General features: G+C 42.3%; 1 protein-coding gene across 6 annotated transcripts in view; it reads left to right on the top strand.

The window, feature by feature from the left end:
- Positions 1-21,509, top strand: part of KCNMA1 (potassium calcium-activated channel subfamily M alpha 1) — a 619,222-nt gene that overhangs the window by 432,669 nt on the left and 165,044 nt on the right. For all 6 annotated transcript variants that reach the window (XM_066621009.1, XM_066621008.1, XM_066621007.1 and 3 more), the window contains exons 13-15: positions 2,302-2,371; positions 4,860-5,015; positions 14,434-14,543. In XM_066621009.1, coding sequence (XP_066477106.1) covers positions 2,302-2,371; positions 4,860-5,015; positions 14,434-14,543 — 336 coding nt within the window. The remainder of the gene's footprint in view (positions 1-2,301; positions 2,372-4,859; positions 5,016-14,433; positions 14,544-21,509) is intronic.

The raw sequence follows: 21,509 nt of genomic DNA, 5'->3' as shown, positions 1-21,509 counted from the left end.
GCCTGACTCAACACTTGGCATCTGAAAGAGACTGTTCCTAGTGTGCGTGCGTGCATGGGTGTTTATGGAGCATGTTAATGGTTCATCTCAATAGCAGAAAGGTAGCGAGGAAATTGCAAATGTAGGGTTATAATAAGACAGGTTTTCCTATTATTTGCATTTTGCTCATACAGCTCTAATTTAATGGGACCAATCTGCCCTTTTTAAAAACGAAAATGTCAGAGATCCATTAAAAATGAGCTAACACAGTGAACTGGCCCGTGTTCTGAACCGGTTTTATTGGACTGTCAAATCTGTACATCCCACAAAATGAAGAAAGAGATAGAAGAAGCATTTTAAATTAAAGGCACACTGCATGGGGGGGGGGGGGAATACGCAGTCATCTGTAATTATGTTGATAGCCATTTTGAGGGGAAGCTCTTAAGGGAGCAGTGCAATAAGTAAGCACAGCTGCTCCACCACCTCTTTTCTGGGGGGGGGGGTACTTGCAGTGGGCTTTGACATGAGCCCCAGTGGAAATCAGTGGAGTTGGATAGCAGCAACATTTGATGCACAATGTCAAGGATTCTGGGCTTCAATAAGAATTTTGTGACCTAACCAAAAAATTTAGCCTAGTGAGCTACTTGGGACTGAATTTGTTCGGGTTTTGGACTGCTCTGCAGGCACAAGAGATTAGAAGTGTGCAACATCAACCTCAGTGATTGACAGGCAGTAGGAAGCTTTTGGGTAGATTTATAGGCATGGTAGCTTTAGGGTAGACAGACAGGCTTGGTATATATACTTGGTCCTTGGCCTTCTGCCCCTGCCTGATGAATATTGCTTTACTTTCTGTCTGCTGCATTTCAGATTCCAGTCCCCAACTCACATACTCTGGGCTGGAGAACACAGCCTCCAGTATGGATTTGATCATGGCCACCCTAACCTGGGTCTGACACACTATTCTCTTAGCATGGGATGCAGATTCACTCCATCATACCCCCTCAACTTACTGTGGGCACTTAAACTCAGTTTAACACATAACTACCTTCAGTGCCTCCCTGTTCATGGTTGGAACATTTTGCAAACAGTTTAACTTATTGATAGCAGTCCTGACTAAGGAAATGAGTCACCAAAGACCAGCAGTTCCCAACCACAGTCAGCTGAAATGATCTTTCTTTGCAACATCTAGGGCTGGGGTTTGTTTTTTTTAAGGGAGGGGGGAGCTACTAGAAGCAAATGGTGCATCAACACAGCAACCTCTGTTACAAGCTACAGCAAAGTCATGAGTCAAGCGCCAAAACCTCTTCGTCTTCCAAAGCCACATTTTAATCTGGTGAGAGCTCTCTTGCTTTGATTTCACATTATATGCGTAGATTAAAGATAAATCCAGATGCAGATTACAGAGCTTTTAAATAGATTCCATGTGTTTAATTTAAAAAAAGAGTTAGATCAGAATAAAGATCTTTACAAATTACTTCTTGCTTGTCAAAACAAACCATGCAACCAGTTTTGTTAAGTTCATGCTTGACTGTGGAATATACCAGCAATGCTTTTTCCTCCACCACTGGTAGCTGCCTGGAAACCCTTTTTTGTAGTATGGCTACTGTAACTTTTCTTTCATTCATGAAAGTTTTGGCATTGTGATTTGTGGTGGAGGAAAGAGGGGCAGAGGGAATTTGCCATGCATCAGAGACATTTTCTTAGGCTGCAATCCTATGCATGCATATTTGGGAGTTAATCTCATTGATTGAACTTTGTCAGGCTTACATCCAAGTAGGCATCCATCGGGTTGCACTGTTAATCTTTGTCTCTGTTGTCACAGAGGGTTGAAGAATATGTCCTTAAATATGATACACAGCCCAGTCCTATGTTTGCTAGAATCTCTGTAACTCAACCTTCTCACTCGCTCGACCATACATTTTTACGAACTAGAGAAAAAGGAAACCAGTTCTTGAATAGAGAATTTCAGATGGAGTAAATTTATAGACCAGGTTCAGAGGATCCAACAAAACATAGATTCATTGTGGTTTATAATTCAGGATATAAAACCAGGATTTGGTTGTGGTTTATGGACTGAAATTCAGTTACACCACAGCGTCTGTGTTTGGGTATCATGCAAAGCTATGGTTTAACAAAGCAGGGTTTCTCTATCAGTTCTCTGCCTGAAGCCAAGGAGCAAAAGGAAGGAGAGAGAGTGCAGGCTTGGCTCTCCTTTGGCTCATATTCCTTATCTGGATTGTCTCAAATAGGCCATAGAATTATGATTGTAAAATTGATGTTGAATGAACATGGCAAATGTTGGTGTTTTTTTTCCGCTTTCAGAGTAATTTCCATAAAGAATTACCATCCAAAAATAAGAATAATCACACAGATGCTGGCATATCACAACAAGGTAATAAGGAGTGTGGGACAAACACCTCCAGGCTTTCCATTGCAACAGCTTTCTTATCTTTCCTTAAATTACATGGGTGCACAGAAATTTATGAATAAAACTCTTATCTGATGCAATTATCTTCTCACTGTGAATTTTTTTGGTTGAAAAGTGGTAACTTGTTCTGAATAGTAATAATTCATAATTAATTAAACTACTATATGAGCTGTTCCAAACCTTTATGGATGGTTGCAGATTGTGACCATTTTGCTGCACATTTTATTACGCTTGAAGTGTGGTAAAATTATCCTTACCATTTGACAGGAAGATACAGATGACCAACACACTGCAGAAAGAGAGAGCTTACCCCAAAGTATCACCTTTGTGGGAGCTCTGACCAGCTAGAACTTGAATCTTATAACCCATGTAGATAACCAAACTACCCCAGGGTGGGTTTTCTATCACTTTGTCATCTACATCTTGTCAAGTTGTAAGGAGAATTATACTACTCTTCTGGAGGAAACGTATGGTACATGCATGGTAAAATGGCAACCAACCTTATATGTGATGAATTCCAAAGTCTTCTTTTGCCCTTGCTGCTTACCTGGAATGCTGTTGCCTCTTCTCCTAATAGGGATGGGATCTAGTTCAGTTGCCCTTTTTAGCATGCACTCAGAAACCGACTTACTATGAGTTTTGTCTTGCCTTTATCGGTAAAGCAACAGTTATGTTTCAAACACTTTCACGAGAATAGAGTCCAAAACATGTTTCCACAAAAAGCTGACTCCCTTACATCTCCCCAAGGTGAGAAATTCCCCTCCACTGAAATGTTCCTCCTAAGTGTGGAAGTGTCTTATTTGTTTTTAAGGCTGCAGTTCTATGCCCGCTTACTGAGGAGTAAGCCCCTCAGAACACAGCGGGACTTGCTTCTGCACAAACATGCTGCAGATTATGCTATATATTTGATTTTTGATTTTTAAAAAAATATCACATATCAGTAGGAGTTTTGATTTATGCCCCCAGTGTATAGTTTATCATTCTTCCTCTTGAAACAGCATGTGAAATTTCTGGTGAGTCCAACAGGCTATTATCATGAAGCCTCCTCCTCCCATGCCATAGTTTCCTGTGGGATTGACTGCTGTGAGAAATGGTAGGTGGTTTGGATTATAGTGAAATTAGACTAGTTTCTTGCTGCAGATTTGGTTTTAACTATTTGGGCTAGGGGTCAAATAGAAAGGGCCAAGACAGAACAGGATAACACCAGCAGTAGAATAGTGGCCCATGTGCATCTCTGTGTTAGGGAGTGCGCTCATTTTTCTCCCTGAGCTGAACTTCTTTAAAATTGTTTATATAGAATATGTTTTTGAAACATTCATTTCCCAGACCAGCAAACTTCACCTAGTGAAGTTAATATGTACTGTGTGAGACTGACGCTTTCTGCAGGGTAAAAATTGCACATGTTATCCCTCTCTGCATATGGGTATCCATTTGGCATGCCCACCTCATATATTGTGTTTGAGGGAGGGAAATCCACCATGCAAAAAAGATCATGGTAAGTGTCATAAACCAAGCTATGGTAGTATCCTCCTTCTCCCAAGAGCACTGAGAAGCATAAAAAAGACAAATCAAACCAAAATAAACCTTCTCCCCCTTCCATTCCAGCATGTGGAGGAGCTAGCAGGAGATGATGGGCAGCACTGTGCAAGTAGCTGAACTGTAATATAGGTGTAACTAGAAAAAAAGTGCAGTCATGTGAAAGTAGCAGTGTTTTATTTCCTGGGTGGAACACTTTAAGGGTGACCCTTACCGTGAACTCTGGAAGACAAATGTCAGAGAACGAGGGCCAATCCTACCCAACTTTCCTGCATTGATGCAGCCCCAATATAAGGGAACGAAAGTGGCCTTATTTTGAGGAGGCCTCCACAACTGCTCCACCCTCCCCACTGTAGGATGCAGTACATGACCCATTGACACATGGGACAAAGGGTCCTCAACCATCTGGAGCCTGTGAGTACCGCAGAAATTCTGAGACAGGATGACTGACACCTGTTTGCGGGCTGGACTGTGCACAATATGGCTGCTGAGGAGTGGAGTCTGGCACCAGCTGGGTTTGGTAACCGAGCAGAATTTCATCCTTGTGACTAGTAGCCAGAAAAGAAGAAAGGAAACACCACCACCCCAGAATCGTGTGCTCCATGTTTTCATTGCATCTCTTTACTTTTAATTCTATGCATTTTTGAAGGTTACCCTTTGAAAGAGGATGAGAACTCTAAACATGCCCAGAGCCAATCTGCCTTTAGCCAAAACGTTAGAACAGTAGCCAAGCTACTTCATAAAGGAATTCTGTGCATGCCCTCTAATGCTTAGTTTGAGGCACCCACATTTTTAAAATGAAAATTGGCAACCTTGTTGAAGTTGCCTGCCCCCATTCACCCTACCATGTGTTAGCAAAAAAGCAGATGCAGATATTCTAGGGAAACTTTTTTTAACCTGTGTTTTCCCCTTGCAGGCCCATCTGCTAAATATCCCAAGCTGGAATTGGAAAGAAGGGGATGATGCAATATGCCTTGCAGAGCTCAAGCTGGGTTTCATGGCCCAGAGCTGCCTGGCACCAGGCCTATCGACAATGCTGGCCAACATCTTCTCCATGAGGTCATTTATAAAGGTAATGTCTAGTCTCATTGAAGGACATTAGCATGGGATTCAATTTGTCATGGGGCTGAGTAGAGAGCATGGCCTAAACTCAAAACAGAAAGAAATTCATCAAATCTGATGGTTAAAACATGAAACAACATATTCCAAAGGAGAAAAAAAAAAAAAAAAGACCCATAGCCTATTACAAATTGGGCAGTGGGCCAAGTTCCTTCAAAATTATGTTTTTATTTTTATTTGGCACATCCATGGCCATTAAAGATTGTTCAAAGGGCAATCGTTTTTTTATTCTTTATTTCTTTCAAATAAACCACATGTTTATCAATGTAGAAAGCCTCTGCAGTTAAAAATATGATCTCTATCCAATCCATATGGCAACAAAGTGCCGAATGAAAAAGACATGATCATTTTTCTTTCTTGGCTTTTTCTTTGCTTGCTTTCTTTCCTCTTTTTCCCCATCAAGTGGCCAATGGATCCCTCACTGAAAGAATAAATACAGAACATGTGTTTGTACCAAAGCCCAGGCCTTCAGAAACAATAACTCATTTATTTATTTCTCTTCAATCAACGAGGCCCTTGAGGTTTACAAGAAAATAATAATAAATAATGCAGCCCAGTAATTCTCAAATGTTTGAGGCAACTGTAGTAGGTTGCTAGACTAAATCCTTACTTGTTCCCTTAGTGTTAATTTGCTCTCATTTAGTTTTGGCCGCTCTTCCCAGATTGGGAATTTGGGGCTAATTCTTTTGGACACATGGAATGCAAGGAAATGGACTGTAGCCATAAAAACAAGGGGGATGGAAGAGTTTGGTAAATGTGCTGTACAGCATGCAAGGAGCAGGAATCGAGAGTCTTTAGTATATCCCCACCATGTTTAGGGATGCTACAAATATCTGCCCCAAAGACCAAAAAAAATTCAGCATACCCATTCCTGCAAATAGGAAACCACCTAAACGGTAAACATTTTTTTCTACTAGATTTGTTGTAGATTAAATTATGAGATGAAAAGGAGGGAAGCAATCCTGAAAGACCCTAAAGCTGCAGATTTGTTTCCTTTTGCAGACTCTTGGATCAGAAACAGTCTACAGTGGTGGGAATCTTCTGCTTCTCAGGGGATCTCCATATTGCAGCCCCTTTCTCCCAATACAAATAGTACCATTCATCCATTTGTTATGGGGATGTAAACTCTGAATTGATGCCGCATTGCACAGAATCCCTACACACAAATTTGTTTTCCGTCATGTGTGTAAGTTATTAGTGTTCAAACACATTGAGGAAGATCTAAGGAACCAGCGATTGACCATCTGCGAGGCTAGAAATATTGCCAACAATCACCAAAGAGTGGAAGTGTGTCATGAATGACATACAGATCCCACATTTCAGCAGGGGCAAAACATTTGAAAAAGCTCTGGAAGCTTCTGCAATTTCTGTGCACACTTTGAGGATTCCACCAGGTGCATCTGAACAAATGACCACTCAAAGAACTGTAATTACAGGGAATCAGCCTGTCCTATTTTTTCCATTGTAGAGGAGTTCCCAATTTCAACATTGTTGAAATGTAGACCATGTAGAAAATGCTGTAGGCATGTAATAGTCCTTGAAATGTTCATTCTAGAAAACAGCCAGCAAGATTTTAACAGAAGCCATGTCATTTTTTTTAAAGATGAAAATGGAGAGTTTCCACCTCCTCATTCTTCCCAGCCTGATTACAAAGCAGTATAATACATCATAAATATTTGGCCTATCAAATACAAATGGACATGATCAGTGGTGACATTGCACACATTTAACTGATTATGCTTTAACTTTGCAGTTGAATTATTTGTGTAAACTCTCTGTACAACATTAGCAGTAAAACAAATGTAGAAAACTCAAAATGTTGTTTTTCAGTCCAGTATTTCCCTTTTGCTCTCACAGCAGCATTCTTCGTATGGAAACACTTACTTTGCATCAAACCAGACAAAAGTAAAACCCACTCAAAATAACCAGGTTGCATAATACGCAATTGTTTATGATCTGAAAATACTTAAAGAAAAAAAAAAGGAATGAAGATTTTAATAGCCTAAAAAAATCCTTTTATTTAAAGTAGACTTTCAAGCGATATGTTATACTTAATTACTGCATTCAGTGTCTTTAGGTTGATAAGTAAAACTAAAGTACTGGTCAATGTTCACAAATTCTCAGAACTAGGTAGAACTGTTACCCTGTGCAGAAATATATACTGAATAGCACAAGTCATTAAATAATGTCTATGGCTACAGGCTTGCAATGAGGGGCATCTGTGCACCCCTGAATACCCAAGTAACCAAGAAACAAGAGCAACTAGACAGATGGGTTAGCTATTTGTATCAGTGGTGTTCCTGGCCACTGCCCTGCCCAGGGCACACCTCCAGGGGTGCCGCCCCATGCCCACTGCCTTCCTGCACCAGCATTCTGAGGGTTGGAGAAGCTACGTGCATCCTCCCCAGACCTCAGAAGGCCTTGTAAGGCCCTCTGGAAGCTGAAAATCGACACTTCCGGTTTTTGGCTGAAAACCAGAAGTGTCTATTTTTGGCCTCCAAAAGGCCTCACAAAGCATTCTAAGGGCCAGGGAGACCGTGCACAGCTTCTGCAGCCCTCAGAACACCTTTGGGGGTGGCCCTCAGATTTGCATGCCCACTGATTGCCACAGGAGGGGAGTTGCAGGGGGGAGTGGATGGCAGCCTGGCACTGCCCCCCAAGCCTGGCACCCAGAGCACTTGCACCCCTTGCCCCCTTCAGGTATGCCACTGGTTTAAGAACATAAGAGCCTCACTGGATCAGGCCAAAGCTGTAGTCCAGCTTCCTATGTCTCACAGAGGCCCATCAGAAACCTCAGGGAACACACAAGACAACAAGAGACCGGCATCCTGGTGCCCTCCCTTGCATCTGCTATTCTGAGGTAGCCTACTTCTAAAATCAGAAGGTTGCACATACTGATCACAGCTTGTAACCTGTGATGGACTTTTCCTCCAGAAAGTTGTCTAATCCCCTTTTAAAGGAAACTAGGCTAGATGCCATCACCACATCCTGTGGCAAGGAGTTCCACGGGCTAAATTACTGGGTAAAGAAATATTTTCTTTTGCCTGTCCTAACTCTCCCAACACTCAATTTTAGTGAATGTCCCCTAGTTCTGGTGTTGTGTGAGAGGGAAAAGAACATCACTCTATCCACACTATCCACCCCCTGCATAATTTGTATGTCTCAATCATGTGCCTTAGTTGCCTTTTTCTAGACTGAAGAGCCCCAAATGCTGTAGTCTTTCTTCATAAGGGTGGTGCCCCAGGCTAGTAGTAACTTTGGTCTCTCTCTTCTACACCTTTTCCATTTCTGCTATATCCTTTTTGAGATATGGTGACCAGAATTGAACGCAATGCTCCAGGTGTAGCCTTACCATCGATTGTACAACAGCATTATAATATTAGCTGTTTTATTTTCAATACCTTTTCTGATGATCCCAAACATGGAATTAGCCTTCTTCACCGCAGCTGCACCAGCACCCCCAGATCTCTCTCCTGATCTGTCACAGATAGCTCAGACCCCATTAGCCTATATGTGAAGTTTTGATTATTTGCCCCAGTGTGCATGACTTTACATTTACTTACATTGAAACGTATCTGCCATTTTGCTACCCATTCCCCCAGTTTGGAGAGATTCTTCTGGAATTCTTCACAATCCCTTCTGGTCTTCACCACTCTGGAAAGTTTAGTATTTGTATGGCCATCTACAGGATCCTATTTCCTTCTCTGTCTTGCCCAGCCCGATGCCTCACTACAACTTCTCAAATAGGCTCCTGAAATTAGAGGCATCTGTGCAGGCTCACAAGGAAAGAAACCAGGGCAGCCTAATTAAGTTGCTGCAGTCTAAAAGGGCTGAAACAACAAAGCCTTTTGACCACAAATTGTATGCTATTTATAGCCCAATCCAGTGGGCTGAAGCTGCCAGTGAAACATATGTTCTGTAAAATGTACTACGGCAGCACTATGGCGAAGATCATAGAGGTCAGAAGAAAAATGTGGATCGCTGGGCTACTCTGGACTAATCATCCACTGATTTGACTCAGCACTGATTCCGGGGGTGGGGGGGTGGGGTCCACCTTTAAATTGCCTCTTAACAAGGAAAAAGCACCAAAATCCAATTTCCTACTTTTGCACTGTTAAATAATTATAATTTCATTCCGTTATTCACCCTGTCTAGTGGCTGCAGTATAGCTGCAGAAAAGCATCTATACCAATGCATTCTGGGGCAATAATAGAAGAACCAGAAACCTGGAAGTGGAACTTTAAAGCTATTTTTTCACAGATTTGGTATCCACTATTTTTTAGCTATTGGAGGTTCCGAATTGGAACCCCAGTGGATAACAAAGCACAACCTGTATTCAATCATTGGAGTTCCTGTAGGCAACACAGCACTGTGACTTGATAACCTTGAGGAGTATTTGTACAAAGGTCAAGAAACAGTGAGTAGGCTGGTTAGCAAGTTTCACATGTTGATTTGAACTAACTAGCCAGCACTTTGGCTGCAGGCCTCCAGTCACAGTGTCTAGGACGAACATTAAACATGAAATGCAATATCCAGTGGTGCCTCCAAGTCTCTAAAAGTCACACGAGAAGAAGCCATGAAGTGGAACTGAACCAGACAGGTTTTTAATCAACCCATGTGTGACTTCTGAGTGTGTATGTGTGTGTGGAGTAATGCGAGAAGCAGCCCTTTGGCTGCTTTTTTATAAAGACACCATCTTCTATTTGGAAATGTTCCTCCAGCAGCCCACATTACTCCAATCCCATGACAGCCAGTTTTCAATACCTTAGATCACCTATCTCTGTACAATATGGGCTAATAAAGTTGAACCAGCAAGAATGGATTTCATTTCAGAGCAAAGGTTTCAGCTGTAAAACCTTTGTTTTGCTGAATAAACTCATTCAGGCACTGGGCATAAATCTCTCTTTATTAAGTATTGGAGAGTCGAAGAAGACAGATGGGTTAGTTTCTTTCAGATATCATGGACCGGAGACCCAGCTTTTATCACCAGTTCATTGTTGTTTCTCTAGATGTGTTAGCAGTTTTAGGACTTGGAACTTGATCTATTCCTTGAAGGCTTTTGTGTACTTTGGAAGATGGATCTTTTCAGCTTGTGAAATGACAAACCTGCAAAAACATATCAGAGTAAAATTCAGCATTCTCTTCCTTGCTGTCTTTTTAACTTTGGGGAGTATGGACCCATTGTTGTGCTTCCTTTGGTGATTTCAGTCTTGACAGTGGATTACTGTTCAGCAGGAATTCTGTGGCTGCAATTCAGTACGTACACACTTGGGATCAAAGTCCATTGCACCTGTTGGGACCTCCTTCTGATAGGACTGCACTAATAACGTTTAGAGCATTTTCACATATTACACTAAAATAATTTTTCATTTCCTCTATATTTTCTTTTGGAAGGGGCATAGGGGGTCACTCTTGGGATCATCACCCATCTTTGAAAATGCTAGAACATGCATGAAAGGCAGCACTCCCTAAAATTTCCCCCCAACTCAAGCAGCTCCTCTCCAAAATGAATAAGGCCTGATCTCAGTCATGCCCAGGTGCTGTTGGTGCCATTTATCTGTGACTACATTCCACACAGCTCTTACAGCATGTGAGATAATAATAATAATAAAAAAAAACTATGGGAATTGTCTGTGCCCTAGTCAGTGGCATAATGCACTGCCTTGGTGCCTGGGGCTGTGACTTCATGATGCCACTTCCTGGTTTTCACCAAAGGACATCACTTCTTACTGTGCTTACTGTGGTGCCTTTGCACCCCCTTTCCTTCTTCTGTGGAGCCTCCCCTTTGAAGGAGAAGGAACAGGAGCAAAAAGCCACCAGCACCTTCTCTGTAACTAGGGCAGAGCCTGAGGGGTAGTCATGCACCCCTTAGCATAGCACATGGGGCAGGTGCCCCTAGGCTCTGCCCGAGTTAGGCCTCTGGCCCCAGTTCCAGCCAGTGGTATCACATGGGGACTTTTGATTTGATCCTCCCTTGCATGTGAATTTTTGTTTTTAATCACGTCAGCGTGAGTGTACTTTCTACTTCTTTTTGGAAAGGAAAGGATTTGAATTCCTGCTATAGTTGCATAGGCTCCTGTTGCACCATAGGCTAAGTGAATTCACAAGATAAGGGTGAATCACACCATTCCTAAAGTGAAGTGGGGGAGGAAAGTTAAATATTCCACTGAATTAGCAGCACAAGCCCATTGTGTGACCCTGAGTAGTTCCTTGAAATTCTGGCCATGGTTGACATAAACATGCCTTGGTGTTTATTTTTATGTGTAACGCTTATGGTTTAGCAAAGTTGCAGCTTGGTTTGGAACATTTCATGCTTGTAGCAAAAAGCCAGCATGCCTTTCTGAAAAGAACTTATTTGATTCCTTGCAGCCCACTGCTTTGGGAAATTAGGTGTGGATCACTTCCAAACTTACTTTCCAGTCGTCCAACTGACCTTCTCAGTGATTTGGTGTTACTCTGAAGAAATAAATAGTTAGCTGGCAGCTCATCAATACAAATCTCTCTCTCTTTCTGGAATTCCTAGAAAGAGAGAGGGAGCCTTTGTCTAATCCAGGGGTGTCAAAAATAAGGCCCAGGGCCAGATTCTGCCGCAGAAGCTTTTTATCTGGCCCTCAAGCTCTCAGCTGCTGAGCAGTGCTGAGGTGTTCCTACTGAAAGGGTAGCCCACATGAAAATTGGGCTCTCCCATATCTTGAAATATGATCAAGATTTGCATGTTTTTTCTTCTGTCGTGTGCAGCTAATGACTTCCTAAGTGAGAAAAGTGCTTATTTTTTTGTTATGACCTGTTTAATGACACCACTTCTTGCCTAATGACATCACTTCCGGCCCTCAGCAGGGATGATGAATGCTGTTTGGCCCTCTGCATGAAACAAGTTTGACACCCCTGGTCTAATCCATAATCCAGTGATTTTCAACCTTTTGCATCTCATGGCACACTGAGAAGTGCTAAAATTGTCAAGGCACACCGTCCTTTTTTGACAATTGGCACGGCACGCTACACTGTCAGCCAGGGGCTCACATCACCCAACAGCCCTACTAATATATAACCCTCCCCCAAACTTCCATGGCACACCTGCAGACCATTTGCGACACACCAGTGTGCTGCAGCTCCGTGGTTGAAAATCACTGGTCCAGTCCTTCTCTAGTATTGCCTTCTGGTAGATTAAATATGATGAGACCACCGAGATGAGACCACTTCACCTACTGAGAAATTTATTTTCCAGGTTTCCAGACCACGTTCACCAACTCTAGATAGCAATCTGACATTTTGCCCTAAACCACCAGATTCAAGGGGCTGCTCATTGCTACCCCATCTATCTGTTCGTAGACCTCCTGATTCCATAAGAAGTATGTGGCGGTATGAGGAGGTGCCTTTAAGAAAAAAGGAACTGAACAACTAGGTGATGGAATAGTTGTATTGAGATAATTGAGGGTGGGATTAGGTCAGCAGCTAGTTTATTAGAAAGCCTGACTATAAATACTCTTGTTCTTGACTTGGTATTTAGATTGAAGTAGGCTCTGTTGGAGGCAGGTTGCAATTGTCTGTGCTTAAGGATCGTTTGCGATTTAGGCAGGGGTATTTGCCTTAGTTTTTTTTGTTCTATGCAATAGAGCATGATATTCTCGCTCCTAGTGGGTTTCAGAATTTCCAGCTGTTAGCTTAGTTATTTCTTTATCCCCTTGATAATGCTTTACAGAGTTTAGGGTGAAATGTTGGGTTACTATCTAAACTTGTTGAGCATGGCCTGGAAACCCAGAAAATGTATTTCTCATCAGATGATAACTCCGGCCACAGACACCTTAGTTGCTACATATGACAAGAGATCCGTCACTTCCTCTTTTAATATTACATTGCAGAGATCTAACAATGCAAAACGGAGGGGAAGCTGTCAATTTTTGAATATGTAGGCAAAATCAGAGCATCTTGAAGAATATGAGATACTGGCAAGGCGTATATAAATGCAAAAGAAACTTGTTTCACCAATTCCTAGGAACAGGTGAAGGGAAGGCATAATTAATTTAGGTATCGGAATTCCAGAAGATGGAAAGGAGTTGAGAGGCACAGAGCCTGAGAATGGTACCAATTTGAGTTCCTCTGCAGGGTGCTGACATGCCTTGAGCCTTTAACCACAGCAGAACAGCAAAAGTCTTACTGGGAAAGAAATGTTTTCAAAAGCAAATGGTGTTCAGAGGGCATGTGATAAGCAAGCTCTAAATGACCTGAAAGGGTGCCCCACCCGCTCACCTGAAATGTACTCGTATCTGATTATATTGTGTAAAGGCTTTGTTAAAGAAACCTGCTGTTTTGTGCACAAACTGACATTCTTTGATGCTCTTCGAAAACAGCTGTCCTTGAACATGACAGGCAGAGATAAGTTGTTGCCTCAGGATGCTTTCGATTGATTACTGAACGGCTGCAAAATTAATTTTGGCACCTTTCCCTGAGTCACTTCAGTTCAATGATTAAATTTCTTTGCTGGAGTATTGCTGCAGATAGGCGTTCATATATCATTCTAAGCAATACATACCTATCACATACAGATACATGACAGATAAATGTAACTTGTATTTTTTTTATAACCGAACATTGGAGAGCTTCAGCCACTGAAATGTATAATCGCACTCACCTACTGGGGTTAGTCATTGCTTTGCACAGACCCAGAATAAATTTCCCATATTTTTTAAATTTACGTTGCTTAGTTAGTCCGATTCAGGAGTTTCAGCCACACTAGACACTGTGCCAGAACCACCATTCAGAGCGCGATACCATAGTCTTTCGAGACTGAAGGTTGCCAACAACAGTTAGTCCAGAGGGGACAGGTAGTGCTTTCTTGTAGTGGTGAATTATAATAGATGGACTTTTGATTTCTTAGAACTGGTAGCCCAATCCTATGTATGTTTACTCAGAAGAGGATCCCTCTTATTTCAGGAGGATTTTCTTTTAAGTCTAACCATTGCATGGTGGGGGGACAGTTTCCCCTCCCCAACTTTATGTACCCATTTCTTCATCAGTTTCATTCGACTTCCCTCCTTGCCTTGTTCAAAATATGCTGTTTTCCAACTGTGTAGCTATTAGCAGTGCAAAAATGTTGCTGGTTGGTGATTATAGACAGAGGTGTTTGTTCCTTGTAAGATAGGATACAGCCCAAGTCTTACTGAACACAATGGGTAAAATAAATAACACCATTTTCAAACAGCTCTAATTCTAGAGAGAGGATCCGATGGAAAATGTAATAGACTTTAACTGGTAAAACAATTAACTAAGATACCAAGTTCAATTATCTAAAAATTGATTTGTGTTTAATCACTTCCATATATTTTGCAGAACATGGTTTGAAACTTTGCTACTTTTTTCCCTCCTTCTTTCAGATTGAGGAGGATACATGGCAGAAATACTACCTTGAAGGAGTTGCTTGTGAAATGTATACAGAGTATCTTTCTAGTGCCTTTGTCGGTCTGTCCTTCCCCGCTGTTTGTGAGTAAGTAGTTATATGACAATTGATGTACTATAAGTCATTTTTTTTTTCATTCTCAAATAGCAAACAGAAGCCTCTTGTTCCTAATCTGCCACCTCAGCCAAAACTCAAAACTGTCGAGTGTTGAAATAATTCACATTGGCTGTAAACTTCAAAATCTTGAATGTTTTCGTATTGATTCTTTAAAATAAAAAAGCAAAAGTAAATAAATCTCTTGCCTGGCATGTCTCAACCAATGGTACTCATATCACCAGTGGTATTTGACGTGGTGTCTGGTAGCACACACGGGACCCCCAGACCCTCACTGCCCAGCAGCAAGATCAGTAACACAATGCAACAAGCAGTGGTAGGAGGCTCAGCTTGGCAGGCAAAGCTAACAACATAAGAACAGCCCTACTGGGTCAGACCACAGGCCCATCTAGTCCAGCTTCCTGTATCTCCCAGCGGCCCACTAAACACCCCAGGGAGCACACCAGATAACAAGAGACCTGCATCCTGGTGCCCTCCCTTGCATCTAGCATTCTGACATAGCCCTAACATAACCCAAAAGCTCCTGCTTTTTTGTGCACTTGAGAAAGCTCTCTTCATCCACTCTGGGCCTCTTACTCGTTGTTTGTCACATTGCATATGGCCTCCCAATCCAGAAATAACTGGCGATGCCATCGTTACTGGCCAGTTACTTCTGGACGTACTTCCAGTAGGTGGAACATGCAATGTGGTACGGTGGGGAGAACAGGGACAAACATTGTGAAATGCTTCTCTCGCCCATATGAGTGGGAAGATAGGCTTGAAAGTGTTTGCGAGGGGAGCATAACTGAGTGCACCGGAGGCTTCAGTCATGCACTTTCTCCTGTTCCTCCCCATGATTAGAAGAAGTAAACAAGAAACTAGACCGTAGCAAATCAGATTTTTAAACAAGCAAGGAGAATCAAGAAGGTAATTTTTTTTTGTTTTATATTGAAACAGGTTGATAATAAGAAACTTTTAGAAAGAAAAAGCAGCATGAGCCCTGTCATATTGTAAAGTTTTTACTCCATGTAGCCAGAAATGGTTTACCTGAATCTATGTAAAAATCTGATACAATGTGAAAAATTTTGGATAACACTTTTCATTTTCATCTAGAGCTATTTTTTCAAAGCTATTTTCTGAAAAAGCACATTATTTTGCCATTTCTGAGTGAGCAATTGGAATCTTATTCTTACAGCATGAACTATTTCCAGCATTAGACACAAAAGTATTGTTATTTGTCCAGATAAGTTTAACGATTCTATTTTGTATAAATTTTCCATACTTCAGAACTCCAGTTGCTCAGTAAAAATAGCTCTGCCAAGACGGAGGCTAGAAATTTGCTCTTAAAAAAATGAAAACTGGAATAAATTCCTTGAGTTGCATGTTGCTTTCCCTTGCCCACTCTATTATACTCCGCCTTTCAAAGCCCTGATCTTCACATCATTATGAAGGGTTTTACAGAAAGATGTGTACACCCAGAAGCCACTTGTCTGTTCAGTAGGCCAGAATTCAACGCTGCAAATGAATAAACTGGTTTGTGAAGTGAGGTACTCACCACCAGGTGGCTTTCCCGTAGTAATAGTAGTACTTTGGGATGCAAACACTGATCAGGCAATGTTAGCTTTCCTTATGGGATCATATTAATCTTAGCAGAAAATGTCACCTGCTAAGCATAAAATCACAAACAATTCTTGCAACATTTTGCATTGTTGCTAACCATGCCCCATTGGGCCCAGTCTATGTGAAGTAAACTCCTGGGATCTAAAGTTCCAAGCATATTCCATTGTCAGGACAGCTGCATTTCCATATGGTTCTCAGAAACGTGTTTTGATATGGCCCTGTTTAATCTACAGCGATCATTTGTATCGCACACCAATGCAACTGAGGTAGGCTAATCAATAAAGACAGGGCCTTTAATGGATTTTAGGAGCTTCCCCAAAACATTGGCATCCTCCTGAAACATTTGATTATCCAGAGGCTTAATTATCTGTTTTCTGATTTAAATTAAAGAGAGGCTGTAACTCAAACTTAACCAACATTTTAATGATAACGTGATTCCGCAATTCAGGTTAATTAAAGCTCAATGACAATTAGAACGAGATGCTGTACATTACCAGGCTAGGCATATGGAGATTTTCATTACAGTAAGGAATGTATATTCCTTTTCATGATGACACAGAAAGCAGCAGAGTTGTGCTTGTGTTTTATTTTGGAACAAGAAAGCAAAATGGTCATCTTCATCCAATAACTTTAGCAACATATTAAAAATCGACCTATAATCAGCTCTCATAAAATAAGCAGAGTTTAAAGAGTGCATTTCTGTAGTGATAACTGCTGGTTGATATTGATTGATAACCTGCTTCTGGCTGTGATTACCCAGCTGTGGTCTAATAGAAATTCAAAGCAAATTTTGTGTGTGCGCATGTGTGTATGTATATGTGTGTCCATCTGAGGGAGGGGGAAGCAGTCCCCCTTAAGCAAATCATTGGAGGAATTTCAAGGGAAGAATGTTGATAAGATGAACAAAAGTTCAGAGGTGGGGGAGTTGTCACATATTTGAACTTTTTTAAAAAATCAAAAACTTAAGAACATAAGAACAGCCCTACTGGATCAGGCCATAGGCCCATCTAGTCCAGTTTCCTGTATCTCACAGCGGCCCACCAAATGCCCCAAGGAGCACACCTGATAACAAGAGACCTGCATCCTGGTGCCCTCCCTTGCATCTGGCATTCTGATATAACCCATTTCTAAAATCAGGAGGTTGCACATACACATCATGGCTTGTAACCTGTAATGAATTTTTCCTCCAGAAACTTGACCAATCCCCTTTTAAAGACATCCAGGCCAGTCACCGTCACCACATCCTGTGGCAAAGAGTTCCACAGACCAACCACAAGCTGAGTAAAGAAATATTTTCTTTTGTCTGTCCTAACTCTCCCTACGCTCAATTTTAGTAGATGTCCCCTGGTTCTGGTGTTGTGTGAGAGTGTTAAGAGCATCTCTCGATCCACTTTATCCTTCCCATGCATAATTTTGTATGTCTCAATTATGTTCCCTCCCCCAGGCATTTCTTTTCTAGGCTGAAGAGGCCAACGGCGTAGCCTTTCCTCATAAGGAACGTGCCCCAGCACAGCAATCATCTTAGTTGCCCTCTTTTGCACCTTTTCCATTTCCATTATATCCTTTTTGAGATACGGCGACCAGAACTGGACACAGTACTCCAGGTGTGGCCTTACCATAGATTTGTACAACGGCATTATAATATTAGTTGTTTTGTTCTCAATACCTTTTCTAATTATCCAAGCATAGAATTGGCCTTCTTTACTGCCGCTGCACATTGGGTTGACACTTTCATCGACTTGTCCACCACCACCCCAAGATCTCTCTCCTGATCTATCACAGACAGCTCAGAACCCATTAGCCTATATGTGAAGTTTTGATTTTTTTGCCCCAAAGTGCATGACTTTACACTTACTAACATTGAAACACATCTGCCATTTTGCTGCCCATTCTGCCAGTTTGGAGAGATCCTTCTGGAGCTCCTCACAGTCACTTCTGGTCTTCACCACTCAGAAAAGTTTGGTGTCGTCTGCAAACTTAGCCACCTCACTGCTCAACCCTGTCTCCAGTTCATTTATGAAGAGGTTAAAGAGCACTGATCCCAGGACAGATCCTTGGGGCACACCGCTTTTCACCTCTCTCCATTGTGAAAATTGCCCATTGACACCCACTCTCTGTTTCCTGGTCTTCAACCAGGTCTCAATCCAGGAGAGGACCTGCCCTCTAATTCCCTGACTGTGGAGTTTTTTTCAGTAGCCTTTGGTGAGGGACCGTGTCGAACGCCTTCTGAAAGTCCAGATATATAATGTCCACAGGTTCTCCCACATCCACATGCCTATTGACCTTTTCAAAGAATTCTATAAGGTTCATGAGGCAAGACTTACCCTTACAGAAGCCATGCTGATTCTCCCTCAGCAAGGCCTGTTCATCTATGTGTTTTGAGATTGTATCTTTGATGAGGCATTCCACCATCTTACCCGATATAGATGTTAGGCTGACCGGCCTATAGTTTCCCGGGTCCCCCCTCTTTCCCTTTTTAAAGATAGGCATGACATTTGCTATCCTCCAATCTTCTGGCACCGTGGCCGTTTTGAGGGACAAGTTGCATATTTTAGTCAAAAGATCAGCAACTTCATTCTTCAATTCCTTAATAACTCTAGAGTGGATGCCATCAGGGCCCGGTGACTTATTGATCTTTGATTTATCAATGAGATCTGAAACATCTTCTCTTTTAACCTCTATCTGACTTAATTCCTTCGTCAGGAGGGGCCGTTCAGGCAGCGGTATCTGCCCAAGGTCTTCTGCCTTGAAGACAGATGCAAAGAACTCATTCAATTTCTCTGCCGTCTCCAAGTCTCCTTTTATTTTTATTTCCCCTTTCCCTCCCTCACCATTCAGAGGGCCAACCGCTTCTCTGACGGGTTTCCTGCTTCTAACATATTTGAAGAAGCTTTTATTATTCCCCTTAATGCTGAAACAGAGACGCCTGCGTTGGCTTGGTCATGTCGTGAGAATGGATGATGGCCGGATCCCAAAGGATCTCCTCTATGGAGAACTCGTGCAAGGAAAGCGCCCTACAGGTTGACCACAGCTGCGATACAAGGACATCTGCAAGAGGGATCTGAAGGCCTTAGGGATGGACCTCAACAAGTGGGAAACCCTGGCCTCTGAGCGGCCCGCTTGGAGGCAGGCTGTGCAGCATGGCCTTTCCCAGTTTGAAGAGACACTTTGCCAACAGTCTGAGGCTAAGAGGCAAAGAAGGAAGGCCCATAGCCAGGGAGACAGACCAGGGACAGACTGCACTTGCTCCCAGTGTGGAAGGGATTGTCACTCCCGGATTGGTCTTTTCAGCCACACTAGATGCTGTGCCAGAACCACCTTTCAGAGCGCGATACCATAGTCTTTCGAGACTGAAAGTTGCCAATACAATAATGCTGCTGGCCATGTGTTCCTCATAGTCTGTCTTGGCCTCCCATATCACCTTCTTACATTTCTTTTGCCACAGTTTATGTTCCTTTTTATTCTCCTCATTAGGGCAAGACTTCCATTTACGGAAGGAAGCTTCCTTGCCCTTTACGTCCTCTCTAACTTGGCTGGTTAGCTGTGCGGGCACCCTCCTGGACTTAGTGGAGCCCTTCTTCCTTTGTGGTATACACTTCTACTGGGCCTCTATTACTGTTGATTTGAGCAACCTCCATGCACTCTGTAGAGATTGGACTCATTTTACCTTCCCTTTCAACCTCCTTCTAACCAGCCTCCTCATTTGAGGGAAGTTCGCTCATCAGAAGTCAAGGGTTTTTGTGAGAGTTTTGCCTGGTATTCTTCCCCCGACGTGCATGTCAAAACAGATTGCAGTATAATCACTGTTCCCCAATGGCTCAGTAACATTGACTTCTCTAACCAGGTCTTGAGTACCGCACAATATGAAATCCAGAGTCACCATGGTGGGCTCCATGACTAGCTGCTCAAAGGCACAATCATTTAGCATGTCAAGGAATATGATCTCCTTTTCGTGACCAGAACACAAATTGACCCAGTCAATATGAGGATAATTGAAGTCCCCCCATGATTACAACCCCGTCCCTCCTTGTCATCTCCCTGATTTGTTTCCTCATTTCAAGGTCCCCTTCCGGTTTCTGGTCTGGAGGACGATAGTACGCCCCCAGTATTACATCACTCCTCAGGCCTGGTAATTTAACCCATAGAGATATAACCCATAAACTTAGTTTATGTTATAAGCAAATAACTTTAACTGAACACAAGAGAAAAAATTCAGTGAGTTTTGCTGACCATACAGATTTGATGTCAGTGATTCAAACTTTTCCTTGTCTCGATAAAACCCTCTTCAGAGATGGGGGGCTTGCATAATGTGTGTCAGATACATGATGGGCAGCACTTTATGGTGGGACCCACCACTGGGAGGAGCCAGGACGCAGCTGGAAGTTGTGAGCAGCAGTGGCAGGCTACCAGCAAAGTCGTCATTTCCCCCAATGCCAGTGTGGGAGGGAATTGGGGAGCAGGTGAAATAGGGAGGATATGGGCCGAATGGGGGCAGAACAAAGGCTGGAAGGGGGTGGTAATGGCAGTGGCACTGCCAATATCCTATCCTTCCTGGCCTCGATCCACCTCCTTGGGTCCACATGGACTTCGCCGGCACAGGTCTGAATAGAGTCATTATGGCACTGAGCTGCATTAGTGGTGAAGGGAAGTGATAGGATTGGGGCATTAATCTGGGGGCATCTAAATTAATTTAGTAATTTGCACAGAAAAGGAAGCGCCCTTCAAATAACTTTGTGGTACTTTGTATTATCCACTGAAAATGGAACAAGAACTTGTCTCCCTCCAAAAATACTTTTTACAGCATAGAGGATAGTGGCCCACAATTCAGGAAGTAAAGAGAGAAGCCGCTCGTTTAAGATGAAGGATGCTTTGGGAGAAAGTAAATCTTTAAAATAAATTATTTTATACCTCTCAGAAGCTCAGAGACCATAATTAAAAGTGTGCCTGTCCAAAGCTGGTTTGGACAGAGGACATCACACAGCATACTTTAGTACTTTAAAGGTTCAGTAGTTTAAATTCTCCAAGTCTGGTCCCTCCCTCCCTCCATCTTCATCTCTTGCAGTAATTAATCACTTTCAGAATATAAAAGTTAATGACATTTCATTTGATTGGTCAAAAGGGACCAGAACAGATGACCTAACTGTGAAAATACTGCATTTCTCTATCTTCTCAGAGCTGAGAGAGCAGTTAAAATTCTAATTTAACACTGAATTGTCAGCACTCCTCAGCTAAGGTCTGTATGATAAGTTATTATACCAAGTCAACAAGGGGCCAGAACAATAATTCCTGTCTTACCTTCAGGTGAGGACTAACCTATTTCTCTGAATATCAGCCCTGCCT

Source organism: Tiliqua scincoides, chromosome 3 (genome assembly GCF_035046505.1).
Source record: "Tiliqua scincoides isolate rTilSci1 chromosome 3, rTilSci1.hap2, whole genome shotgun sequence".
In the NCBI taxonomy this organism is placed as follows: Eukaryota; Metazoa; Chordata; class Lepidosauria; order Squamata; family Scincidae; genus Tiliqua; species Tiliqua scincoides.
The sequence above is the reverse complement of the archived record's forward strand: the minus strand, read 5'-3'. Positions and strand labels throughout refer to the sequence as shown.